This window comes from Phymastichus coffea, unplaced genomic scaffold, assembly GCF_024137745.1.
Source record: "Phymastichus coffea isolate CEN01 unplaced genomic scaffold, Cenicafe_Pcof_1.1 PCOF00165, whole genome shotgun sequence".
In the NCBI taxonomy this organism is placed as follows: domain Eukaryota; kingdom Metazoa; phylum Arthropoda; class Insecta; order Hymenoptera; family Eulophidae; genus Phymastichus; species Phymastichus coffea.
This window is the reverse complement of record NW_026706976.1, coordinates 80,040-94,101: the sequence shown is the minus strand read 5'-3', so window position 1 is coordinate 94,101 and position 14,062 is coordinate 80,040. Positions and strand designations below refer to the sequence as shown.

Here is a 14,062-nt window from a genome sequence, read left to right as displayed (position 1 = left end):
CGCAATCGCGAGATGAATGTCTTTCGCCGCATGATTAACGATTCCCTCTCGCGCGCTCGCCGTACATTCATCGGGCGCGCATCGTCGCGATAGTCGCGATGGGTTTTCGCGGTTCCGCGTGGACGTGAGGCTATGCGCGCGTCATACTTCGCGCACGGGAAACCCATTGTTATTGGCGACGCGCGAGAGAGGCGCCTCTCCTTCTCTGACGCAGCGACTATTTTTCGTGTCGCCTCGCCAAGTAATTCGAGTTATCTCTGCTATGCGAAAGCTCAGTGTGATTCTCAGCACGCCAGTTCCGATCGGTTGCGAGCGCTTGGGCAGGCGTGTTTTTGAGCGAAGCGCTCTCGTTAGCGTCACACGCGCAATTGCCAGCGGCTGAAAACGACGACGAGCTCTTTCTTTTTTCGCAACGTGCATCTTCTGTCTGTCGAGACCAAGCTGGCAGACAATGCGTCATTAAATTTTAAGAGGTGCATTATTTCGTTCTAATATTGATATTTCGTGTATACCTCGACGCTGTTTTGTGATTAACTTGACATTCTAGCTGACGCATTTGGAGACTTGATTGTTTTCTTGCAAACAAGTTATTTTTCACCTGCAAGTAGAATAGAGAAAGTAATAATACTTGCGACACATTATGCATTGGGCGTATGATCCAGAAAGCCGGCTTCCGCGTACACTGCATTTAAGCATTCGGCAATCGAACGTATCCCGATTTGTATACACCAGTTGAATACCAAACGACCGGCCAGCATTCTCTAAAACTAGCCGAAAGCATTATTATCCGGCAGGAGATATCTTCATTACGCTGTCACGCGGAGCCGCGTGCCTCCACTCTGGTATACGAAAGTTTCCGAAATACCTCGAGCTGTGCACCGCTAACACAAAAAACGTGACTGGCATCATCGTCTCAGAAAAAAAGGGGGAAGCTCATCGAACAATCGAAATGCAAATTTCTTCGGGCGCACGCCCGCAAATTAAACGATCAGTCGCTTCTTGGCGCCGTTTTCTTTGCGTCTCCAAGACAATACTCCGCCAAGAATGTGTGTACTCCATTACGAAGATTGATGTACTGCCGTTTTTATAAAGTCTCTATCGTGCTGTTGTCTGCAACGGTAATCGTTTAAGCGACTTTTGTCAATAGTATAGATAGTTCTGTTTTTCATCGAGATTTCTTCGAGATAATGTTATTGCGTTTTTCAGCACAACGATAATTTATCATTCGATTGGATTTAATCGGTCGACTTGTTGGAGCATAAGTAAATGCGACTCTCTGATAGATTGCCAGCCGTCGATTGTCTACCCGAGAGAAACAAATTCCAAGCATTTCGCTAAAATCTGAAAAAAAAAAAGGACAAACAGCGCGGTGCCGTGAGCTTGACGATATCGATCGAAATGCCAGTCTCGCGCGTTTCTGCTCCTGCGCCTGGCGAGAGGTGGAAAAGCATCGAACTAGCGGCGAAGCAGCAGCAAGAACTGCAGTCACAGTAGCACGCGATCCGCGCGACGGATAAACGGAGACAAAACGAAGTTGCAGAAGCCGCGGCTTGCGCGCGCGTTACGCAAGCGCACGAAGCCGTAAAGCTTCTTTCGGATGGCGAAGAGCGTCGACAAATGAAGGCACCTTGCACCTCGCGCCTCATAGAATAGTTTATAGCGTACATGCGCTCGTTCGCGAGAGAGAGAAAAGTATCTGCAAGTGAAGATCGCGGCTTCGTGTAGTACTGTTTTTGCGCGCGCGCTCGTATATCTCGCATCTATAAAGCCTCTCTTCATTCTCTCTCTCTCTCTCTCGCTCGCCAAGTACACTTTATTGACATTAAGGCGCGCACATTGTGCGCGACCCTCCCTGTGCACGTGAGATAGAGAGAGAGAGAGAGAGAAAGAGCGCGCGTTTTACACGCGAGAGACTGTATTTATTGCCCAGCCCTTTTTTTCTCCTGCACGACTTATTTATACTGGCACCAACGTGTGCGCTGGATAAAAGGTCGTCCTGATTATGCAGCGCCACGGAGAGAGCAAAAGACAAATTCCCATGAACTGCCGTTTGCGCGCGTTTCGTTTATTCAATTGCGCCGTATCCATTGAAGAAAGTACACACAGTCGCGCGCCATAGGAAGCATACGGCCTGTTTTATTGTATATCAATATTATAAGTTATTTATCGTGCCGGTGGATCAAACAGATCTGGATGCTGATTACTGCGCGCTCCGCTAATGAATAACGCTCTTATAGATTTTCAGTTGCATTTTCCCAAAGACCTCTCACCGCCTAGGCTGCCGTGTGCCATTAGCCGTTGCGAATGGCGTACATCATTGTTTTTCCAATGGATAGACACGCGGACAGAAAAAATCTTATTCGTTATTTACACTATCTGGGTTATTGTAGAAAGGTTGCTTAGACTTGTTTCAAGCTCGCTGCAAAGGTGCAAAATTTTTACTACGCACACACATCGCGGACCGAATGTTCTATACGAGGGGGTAATAGCGCGTAAGTCGCTTAAATTCGACGTTGCTTGGTTCTCTTCGCGGTGGAAATGTCACCAAACAACGGGCAGACTCTCTTGACCAGGATAATTTGCAGCACTTTCACTTATTTGTTGCCTATCTATATGGCTATTCACAACTGTTGCATGTAATTAAGTAGGCTAATTTTCTCATCGACCGTTGCGAGGTGTGTTGTTTTTAACCTGTTATTTCGCATCGCCTTTTACGTTTTGCTTTCTTCTCAGCACATAGCGAGAGAAATGCAAACCTTAAAAATCAAAAGTCAATTAGCTTTGTTATGCCGGAGATTATCGGTGAAATGTCTAGTGGGACACTCGAGATCTCTTATGTATGCTAACGTCTAACGAGACTTGCTAATTAATAACGAAACTACGATGCATCCGGGGTAGAGCTATTATTGAATTATTATTTCTTTGTCTCGTACAAATTGACTTGGCTGCGTTACGGCAAAAACAATGCGCGCGCACGTTTTATCGCCGATTTATAAGCTGATCTCGATCTAATTTTATAATCTACACAACACTACTCTGCACAAAATATTTACCGGCAATCAAATACTTGCGAAACGAACAATTGTAAGAGAAACGCGCTATAGACCTACTTGTTTTAATTATAAATGTACAAACTTGATTTAAATCCAATAAAGCATTCTCTATCTACACTGCTAGATGTTTCTTTTCATCCGACAGTTTCAATTCATTCGCAATGCTTCGTGCGCTATTTATCTGCTGATTTTATCAAAGCGAGCCGCGAAGATTTCATCGGAAATCCATAAACTGTCAAAAAAGGCTCGACACACGTGTTGAGAAATGCATTTGTCTCCCTCATAAACAATAGATTGGCTGCGCGGGGAATATATGTGAAAGCAATGACCAGCGGAGGGAGGTTTCTCTTATATCAACCATTATTGAATAAGACGGCTGCCTTTCGTGAGTTACATCACTGTAGGACTTCGCACAGGATAGCTCTCTCAGTTTTGCTGCGCTCTTCGACATATGCGAATCTCCCTGCGCGACGTCGTTTCCCTACTCACAGTGAGTTTTTCTGTGCGATTGTGCGACGTTTCTAACAACAGATTCTCAGAGTATGCATTTTTTTTTCATTGCAAGTATTTTTTTTTTCAGATGATTCTTGTGAAGTCCGTGTCTTTGTGGTGTTTTGTCGTGGGTGTTTGTATTTTCACCGATGCGCAAAATGTGACGGAAAATGAAATTAGACCTTACGAGTTTACGTTTAACATAGTCGATTTTCAACATAGATCTGAAAAAAAAGGTAAATAACATTTTTTTATTTTACAAAAGCAGTGCGTAGCGTCCACGTGAAGAATTGAATGGTAAAACAAAATTCCTGTTCCATAATCATTTGTATTATTCCCATTTGCTTAATATTATGGAAGCACTGATGATGTTTCTTTTTTTTAATTATTTGTACTTCGACAGAATATTTATTTTTTAGTCACATTTAAAAATGAAAATATGCTACCACATACGCGAATTACAAAACGTTTCACAGTATTTTAATGAAATGTTCGAGTATTTTAGGACATTTTTTGTGACAAATTTTGGTCTCTATATCCCAAATCTTCTTTGAAGAATTATGAAGAATACTTTTAAATAAATTACGTCATAAAGCGAATACGTGAAATTTAAAAAGCCATTTTTATAAATTTTTACCAGTAGCACAAATATTTGTATTCTGTATGAAAATTATAAGCGAACGTATAATCGCAACGCGTATTACATGTTTTGAAAAAATTCTTCAATTTCTCAATCAAGTAACAATGCATTCATACCTTTCATTATAGATGACAATGGTCTTATTACCGGGGAGTATGGATTTATAACTGCAGATGGTATTTACCATGAAACTGCATACGCGACTGATGAATCTGGAGATTTCATCATAACAAAAATGAGACATCGCAGAATAACCAGTTGTACGTATTTTAATATAATTACTTTATTCGTAAGACAAATATTTGCCCATATTAGTAATTTTTTTTTTTTTTTTTTGAAAAAAGTAAAAGATGCACAAGAAATTTTCAAAGATAGACCAGCACAGGCAAAAATGCTCACCGAAGCTCTGATGAAATCGTGCACGGGATGTGACACTTCCGAGTTGGACAGACAAGAAACGTCTTCTTTCGTAAAACCTGAAACAACAACAACGACAACTACATCAACAACGACAACAACGGAGGCTCCTGCACCCGTATACATAAGACCAGAATACAGCGCAGAGAAAAAATTAGATCTGGCAATGAAAGAAATGATGAGGATTCTTAATTTAAATAAGATAGCCGACGTTACGACAGGTAAAAAATTTCATATTTAGCATTGCCGCCACATTGTTTACTAATAATATTTATTGTTTCCTTGATTTTACGTAATGAGCATTACATATATGTTATTTAATTTTATTTGCGTCTCTCGATATTTAGTCAGCCATTAAATTTTATACCCGCTATAAATAATTAGAAATTCATAGAACGCGAAGGCGTTTCTTCTCTGCAAAAGAAAAGTCGTGTTCGTGTTCTTATTATAAAAAGAGTTCCTTACAAGAAGGAACACATAACTCGTTCGAATAATTACAGCGTAATATCATATTAATGTCGATCATGACTTATTAGTCTTCAACTAAGACGCTAAGCTAATGCTATTCACTTTTTCAATTGTAGACAATGCCGAGGATAAATTTTCCCGCAAGGAAAAGAAATTACCTGCTCTCTCGTACCGATCAGGAAAGGAGGTGAACCCGTCTATCAGCAACACGACAAACGAGATTATTCGTGACATGGTCGATGCCGCAAAAAAGGTCTTGGAGAACGACGGTCCTGAAAATGAAAGGGAGGAATCGACAAGCGACGAGGCGCTCGAGAAAATGGCGAACGATTTGTTCTACCGATTTAACTATACAATTACTTCTCACGGCCATCGCGAGGATGGGTTTCGTGACGGTAGAAAGGACGGCGAGTACAATGCTAAATTCAAGGAAGGAATTGACACACACGTTAAGTATGTATCGAATGAGTTCGGTCATCAGCCTAACATTACTTTGGTTCCTCGGTATGAAATTGAAATTGAACGCAACGAGGATGAAGATAACAGCACTGCTACACGAGAAACACCTTATCAAGCCCATTATTTCAATTGGTTTAAAAAATAACTTCAATTACTAATAATATACACATACTTTTAGCTATATTTTCAATCTAATTATCTTTCTTCTAGTTTCGATACTTCGAGTATTGATAGATATAATTGTTGTTATTAAGTATTTAGTTCATAATTTATCATTGTATTAAAATCGCTCTCTGCATAAAAGCAAAAAGCATACATTCTAAAAAATATTTTTGGAAAATATATAAAATCTGTACTATGAAGAATACAGTATGATTCTAATAAGATACACGTGTTTTCGTACTTTTTTTTATTGCAGCATAGTTTTTAGTTTTAAAAGTTAAAGTGTAATCAAACGCAATGTGTTATAAAATGAAAAATTACCATGATCTTTTGATTAATGATTGTTCTTGAAAGTTTAGATTCATTGTCAGTACAATGTAATAGTTGTAGTCATACATTTCTATAAAAAGAACAGGAGAAAGTTTTTAATAGTTTGCTATTTATTACGTGTGCAAGCTTTGTATTTTAAATTTAAACGAGATTATAAGAAACTGATTTCATTTCATAAATTACAACAACTTATATATCATAAACTATATTTTCATATTAAGTACAAATATTTTATAAATGATTCGTGCGTGTCGACAAAAGACTGCCATTTTGGTTACCAGAAGTCGTACAAAAAAAACTTTAAAGAAACCTTCCTTAAGCTTAATAACAAGGGAAAAAGACTGTCATTTTCGTTGTCAGAAGTCGTACAAAAAAACTACGAAAACCTTTGTTTAACTTAATGAGAAGGGAAAATGATGTTTTCATTACGAAACTACTGAAGAATCAAAGTGACCTAAGCACATAACTCACAGCATAAAACAACGGATGTCACGAGGAAATCAGGTAACGAGTAAAATTTCTCTGGTAAGCAAACTTTCGTAAATACATTCGCCAAGAAAAAGCGCAAATGCGAAATAATAGGAGAAATAAACATATTGCTCAGAATTTATAATGCAACATTATTGAACTTTTCGAAAAACGAATAAATGCGAAATTGTTTTAAGATATTATAATTTTAATTACTAACAGGTGAGAACGTACTATTCAAATATCAATGCAATATCTTAAAATGTTGATGCTGCTAATTAAGTAGAAAATTTCTCGGTGTAACAACCTATAATGTTTTTTTATCCAATATCCAATTGTCTAATAAATAATTAATAACTCGATTTTACGTGACATTTCCCTCGGATAGCAGTGCCCAAGTGAAAGTATCGAATACGCTGTATCAACTTAATTTATGAATTGTATTATCATTTGAGGATACGAGAGATGAGTATCCAAAGGTATGTTAATTTTATATCGTAATTTACATCAATCACCGAGACGTCATTGCAAATAAAACTGCGACTTTTCAAAATTATTAATAAGATTTTAAATTTTTATCTTCAAACAAACGAATTCTCTAACGTCCTTGTTTTAAAATAAGATTTTCATATTGAACACAAATTATTAAAAATAAAATTTTCAAAGCAATTTGAAGCAATAATTTTGAGAAATTTATAAAAACCTAATAAATTATTGAAAGAAATTTTTTTGGATAAAGTCAAAAGTACTTTTTAAAAGAAAGTATTCTTTTTGGTATTCGACAATTATTCACATTACTGTATAAAATAATTTGATCACCTGTAAATAAAGTTTTTTTAATTATTCTTATTATTATCTAAATGAATCATACAAATAAAATTATGGTGACCATGAGAAACTTTCACCATTCTAAAAGTAATATACCTGGTCAAGCTAAAGTAATATAAAGAAATAAATTTATTATATGTTTACCAGCACCTTTTTAGAAAACGATGTTCACCGCACATTTTTCTGAATGCACATACGACGCTTCCAGCATACGGCAAAGGTATGCATAACAAGGCACTGCAGGTGCATGAAATTTAAACAAAGCTCTTATGCAGCCACGGTGGTATAATAACTTGCGAAATTTACAAGCAGATCAGCGCACTCTCGACTTTCACACTGTTGTCCCAGACAGCATCGATTAGCCGTCAATGAATTTCACCGTAAGGGCCTTAAGTCGTGGAGGAAAAAAAAAAAGAAAAGTGGGCCCGTACAGCAAAGCGGCGCATCCCCGCACACTTGTAAGGTGGGAGAAAAAAGCCGGACAGTTGATTGGTCGCGGGCTCGCATGTGTTCGGGCACTGCAACCACCTGAAGCGCGCGCGCGAGAGAGAGAGGTGTCGTATAAAAAAAAGGGGGCAGAGACTCGTGTGTGCGGTTTCGCGGTGCGTGCTGTCAGAAAGTCGCGTGAGACCGACCGAGCTTGTTCACTCTTCTTCCAACACTGACATAGCCATGAGGTGGAACAACATCATTTCGATTGTTCTTGCACTTGTGCTGGCTTCGTCGAGGACCAGCTTCGCCGAGCAACTTCAACAACGGCAGGAAAATGAAAATAAAGGAAGCATTATCGATTGCCTTTTCGAAACTAACGCAGTGACGTGTGCGAATAAAAAGATGGCTAAGGAGATTGACCGAATTGAGTTTGAGGTAACTGGAAGGACCAGTGAGATGCCCATTAGCAAGGTCATCGAAGAAAGTGGAAGTTTGATTGCTGATGATTTGCAAGCTGTTTTTGGTCCCGAGGAGGATGATAGTACTGTCTCCGAGGAAACTGGTGTTGGTGAGTGTGCTTGTTTACAAAATCGCGAATGAGCATCTTTTATTTTCGCTGAAAAGAAAACCTTTTTCGTTAACTCAAATGGCTATAACTGTTTGTACTTTTAAAATTATTTTCTTAGTTTTGCCGTCGTTTTCAGAGGATAAAAATAAAATAACGGTACTCGATCAATTACGGTTGGTTTAACGCATGACATTCATCTCGTGATTTCAGTGAAAAGTTTTTTTGAAAAAAAAGTCATCGCTAGCAATTCTCTTTAAACTTGAATAAGTAGCTTCATTAGCGCCCAACGCGGAAATGGAAAAGACATAAAAATAGGATAATATTATTGATCTCAAGTGATTGTTGTACACGAAATATCAGTGGCTTATACTGTACATACCGTAAAGAATACAGCGACTACCAAAAACTAGAGCCATCTAGAGATAACGAGGCACCAAATGCTCAGTAGGCTCTTACATTGCACTTTTTTTTTCACGACTTAATTAAATTCTTAATAAGTTCGAGCTTACGAGTCAATGGCAAAACTGTTATTTTTCTAACAGTTCGCAGCTCATTTTTGTTTCACGTTTCACGACTTTTGTTTTACGTGTGCACATATACACATGTATGCTTAGAAACGAATTTATCACGCACGTAGCATCAGATAACAATTTTTTCGGCCAATCAACTTGTGCACATCTTGATTTTTTCGGTTCACTGCATGTGCTGTCGCATTCGTTTATTAAGTTTATCAAGGGTAACCTACATCAAGTCTCTCAAGCAATTAAGTTGTCGAAATTATTACAAGCAATTATACGTGCTGCCTTAAAAGTAAATTAATCAAAGGTTCTGTAGTACTCTATAAGGATTAGCTCGCGAGCTCGCGTAATTTATTTTACATTCGAAATGAATTCTAGTTTTCGAGCGAAATAAAATGCATGTTAGCTAAAAGTAAAGCAAAAAACTGTAAATCATAAATGGCAATAATGTTAAGGCATTATATATTCGATGTAATGATATGTCTAGTAGTTACGAGGTCTGATTTTTCAAGTGCGACGACGGCAGCATTGCCGCCATGCCCAGACAAATTGGTAACGGAATGAAGCTATAAGCGCGACGTACTTTTGAATTTGGCGCGCGTGCGCGCCTGTGAAACGAGCCTCATCCGCCCACTACAGCACACGCGTCGATCGGTACACAAATTGTGTTTTGATGTCAACGGTCATATACATTTAAGCGTGGCTTGGCTATATATTACGATAAATTCAACCTAACGGTCACCTCGTCGCGTTGTCCTTCTCGAATTGATGAGCTCGAGTTCTGTACGCGCCTCTGTTTGCCCCCCCCCCCCTCCAACCCGTCTTTTCTCAACGATGCGCTTACTTCGTTGCAACGTTCAGGCCGATTTCGCAACTTCAAATGTACATCCAATGAAAGCTCTCCGGAGAAAAAAAAGGCGTAAATAGATTTGGTTGGATGAAGGTCTTTAACGAAAGGGGAAGCACGCCTAATAATTCAGTGGTATTTGAAGTCTTTCAATTGTTTACGCTTCCCATCTCAATCTTCTGGTCCGGCGATGGAAGCATTTCTTGTTCTTTGTTGTTCCATTCGATTACGTTAATGAATTAAAAAGTCATTGTCGTGGAAACGATCATTCAAATTTGAAATGAAAAAGCGCAGGTTAAGAAATTTTCACCGCGGCACAAATGCAGAGTGGAATTCGCTTCTCGCTTGTTTACAATGAAGATGCACACTTTTTCGCGCACGTATCGAGTGCTTACTTTTCTTTTGTTCACTTGTCTCGATGCCGCTAAACATATGCGCGCGCGCGAAAGTGCGAATATTCGCTAAGCGGGAATGAGGGTCAGCGCACGGGTGGTGGCCAATCTTGAGAACGAGAACTCGAATTTCGGGAAGTCCAGGTTATACGGGACAGAGTGAGTAATTGTGATTCGAAGAAACTCGCAAGGAATGGGATCACGCACTTTTAATCAAGCGTGAAGAAATCCTTTAGAACAATGAAGCGCGTAGTGGATATGTCAGTTACGAAATTGTAACGGCTAATATAAAGATTGTATTCAATAAAGAACATTTTAAAGCTTAATTTCGATGTTTGGACAAATGTAGTCTCAGAGATGATCATTTTTTTATGGCACAATCGCTTTCAGCTAAGTCTAATTTTGGTTATCGTTGAAAGAGCATTTCGAACATTGAGTATAAAAACTTGCTAAAGGAGTATGTGACACTGATGTAATAAGCCAATGAACTCGAGTATTCTTCTTATTTGTCTATGATTCAGGAATGTGATTCCTTAAAATGTTTACAACGCGACAGTCATGAAATATAGGACCGGATACAGAAGAACTTTGAATCATAAAATTCATGAATATCGATATGCAAATAACACGAAAGATTTTTGTTCTACATACTCCACATCTACCTATACATCAGCAATGAATCGCACAATGTAGGTGCGATCTTTGTAGGTGTCATTACACGGAAAGTATAGTAATCGATAGAGCGCGATATAATAACTTTAATTGGCGATGAACCTTTACTGTGCGAGTACGATTAAACGATTAATAGAACAGCGAGCTATTTACAAGACAAAGCTCTCATCCTCTATGAATTGGATGATTATTCGTGATTGCACTTTGTATGTAAAAATCGTAACACAGAAGGTAATAAAGTGCTTAATGACGCGAAGTAAGGATAAGAGAGAGTAAAAAAATGCATGCCCTCTCGAAAGTGGAAAAATGGATTTCAAGGTCAATGCGAATGTGTGCGCTGTGTCCAAAGCGAAGTTTATTAAAGATCCGAAGAACGTGAACATCTGCTTGGCGCGCTTAAGAAATAATTTACCGACGTTCTCTCGTTTCGCTTGCCCATCAGCGGCTCCCCTTCCTTAAAGTGTTTCGCTGAAAGTTTCATCGTTATTCGCGCCTCGGCTACCTTGCACAATGTCCAAGGAAAGTAAAGTGTAGCTGCACACGTCACTCCATAATATTTCATTGAAAAAAAAAAAAAACAACTTTTCCACGAATTAATTTCCACGATCTCATGGAAATTAGAAAAAATCGATGGACTCTAATTGAATTGACTCAAGGTCAATTGAAGTTGAAGTACGGTCAATTTTGCGCAAAAAGATCATTCGATCGTTCAAAGCTGTTCTAATTTTCCAAAGACTATTATCTTGGAACGCATACGTGCCACTCTTACGTGTCTAATAAATTCACCATTGAACGATCCCACTTAGCTAAATTATGCAAATGGGGAAAAGTAGTCTGCGTATCGTATATGCACAGCGTACTATGCGAGTGGTGAATTTGGTAACGGATTCACACAATAGCTGTTCTTGACGAGCAGTCTTTTGTTATGCAGACACGTGCGCCACGTTCAAGAAACGAATATTCATGGAGGAGATCGCACGTCAAGTCTATGGAATACGTAGATTACCAGCATAAAACTTCACTTCGATCGTTCTTTATTTTTTTTTTCAGGAAATTAAAAAATAATACACCCCCGCGGTCTTTTTTGGTTTTCGGGAATTACAATAACGCGCAAGCTCTAATAAAGCTGTGACCGGGTACATGTAAATGGACCATCTAAAGTAGCTGGATATAGAAATATATTCTATCGTATAGACATTAATATTTGAATTTTTTAAATGGAGATGTAGAATTTTTCGTGTAGCGCTAACAATAATGGCAATAGCGCATTTTTCCGGCTTCCAAAAGGAGGAAGTTCTGTGTTCGACCTAAATTTCTTTTATGTATATTTGCCCATATTTGTAGAACGGTTTAACTCATTTTATTATAGCTAAGCTCATTTTGAAAGTTACGCTTCCGCTTCATCGTTGACCGGATCGAAGTATAACTTTGCCATAATTGCAAAAAAAATTAAGTCGGCTTATTTCTCTAAAAATTAATCTCGTAGAAATTAATTAGAACATACGTCAAATATTTCTATCATAAAATTCTATTTGTTATAAGCTTTGATAGATACAAACACCTATATATTATTACATCAAAAATGCATGGCTCGAATGCGTCACTTTTCTCCTTTCATCATTATCGTCATTAATTATTTTATGGCAAATCAACGCATATCAACTCAACTCATTGATTTATCAAGCGTATCTTGATCGTTTGACAAGCCTCATAATAAGGATTACTAGTACGTACCTGAATAAGCTGAATTATGTTGATACTCTAAAACTTAATGAGGCACAGTTTCTAAGACTGTTTATAATTTTATACTTTATAATCAAAAATTTTTTTTCATTTCATGCACTTATACCTTTAGAATTATTTAAGATAATTTTGCTCTTAACTTCCATTCACACTGATAGTTATCTCAGTTTTAGTATTTGCAATTCTAAAAAATTGTCTAAATATATTATAGGTATAATTTTAAATATTCTAAAAGACACACGAAACTAATATATTTAATTTTTTCATTCCAGAAGAAGCTCGGAAGAAGAAATTCGGCAAAAAGAAGAAGAAGCACCTACACAAACTGATGATGATCGGTATGCTGGTTAAATCCAAGATCGGTCTTCTCCTGCAGCTGCTCTCAACGCACTTTCAAGTGAAATTCTTCGTAATCGCAATCCTTGGCTTGATGATCAACGCGGCACGTTTCTGGCTGGATCTCAAGAAAAGCTTCAAGCCATCCAAGGTCATCTACTACGAGCACGCTCAGCATCAGCATCATTACGACCACGACGATGATCATGGCATTTGGGGCAGGTCTTCCGACGAGGCACCCCAAGAACTCGCTTACAACGCCTACACACCTGATCACTGAACTTCAATAATGATCTCGACCAATGGAGATTTTACTTGAAGATAAATAAGACTGCGTGAAAGAGAGCGATACTCCTAGAAGCATTTGCGCTTAATTTAACCTGTATAATTCTCATTATCATTTGTTTTTGTTCTTGTGATTAGAGGAACCGTAACATTATTTTGTTTCGAGGCTCACCTGTTGAAATTAAAACAACACATTTTTCTAAAATTTAGTCATCTACTATCCGCAATCATTACTGCTCATGCTTCATCGCCTTGATATTTCAACAACGTATACATTTTGTACAGAATCAATGTCAGATACTTCCACTGTCAGATATTTGTTTTAATTTATTTTGACATAGTTGCAATTTATTTATTTTTTGATCAAAATTATTTTTAATGGCTAGAAAATTGGTGCATTCTAAGAAGTACACTGCATATAACGCAATACATCGATACCATATCTAATTTGCAGAAAATGCATTGTTCTAAGAATTCATTGACGTGGAGTCCGAACGAACAATGAATTTTCTACCTTTTCAATTTTTATAAACCAAAGTAGTTTAGATTCACGATATTAAAGTCTTAAAACAACATATTTATAAAATATCGTAAGACATTCAAAAATTTTATTTATACATTTCAAATTATAAAGCACTTGAGTATATCAGATGTAACCAAATAGATAGATACATCCTGTACAAAAATTTTCATAATTTTTGCCACAAATGCCATAGAAATTTCTTAATTATTAATTTTCAGTTCTGTGTAATTGATTTAGTGAGTTATTGTAACGATTGTATTTATTTATTGAACATTAAACTAATTAAGATTAATTCTTTGTCCAATATCCTTTATTCCAATCAAATGCTTAAATGAATTGTTTTAATGCAAACCCTGAGAAAAAATTTTTCCATTGCAATTAATCCACCGAATGATAACGAAATTTAGTTGTTTGAATAAACCTTCGTGC

The 14,062-nt window shown here is 37.7% G+C and overlaps 2 protein-coding genes across 2 annotated transcripts; both read left to right on the top strand.

Annotated features, from left to right (window-relative positions):
- The first annotated feature begins 3,633 nt into the window (after positions 1–3,633).
- Positions 3,634–5,674, top strand: LOC131673039 (RNA polymerase II subunit 5-mediating protein homolog). Its single transcript, XM_058950685.1, has 4 exons — positions 3,634–3,781; positions 4,314–4,445; positions 4,530–4,823; positions 5,187–5,674. Exons 1-4 carry the CDS (start codon positions 3,634–3,636, stop codon positions 5,672–5,674), a joined length of 1,062 nt encoding a protein of 353 aa, XP_058806668.1.
- A 2,315-nt stretch (positions 5,675–7,989) lies between these two features.
- LOC131673044 (uncharacterized) lies at positions 7,990–13,105 on the top strand. The gene is made up of 2 exons (XM_058950696.1): positions 7,990–8,317; positions 12,762–13,105. The coding sequence occupies exons 1-2, from the start codon at positions 7,990–7,992 to the stop codon at positions 13,103–13,105; spliced, it is 672 nt and encodes a 223-aa protein (XP_058806679.1).
- The last annotated feature ends 957 nt before the right edge of the window (positions 13,106–14,062 follow it).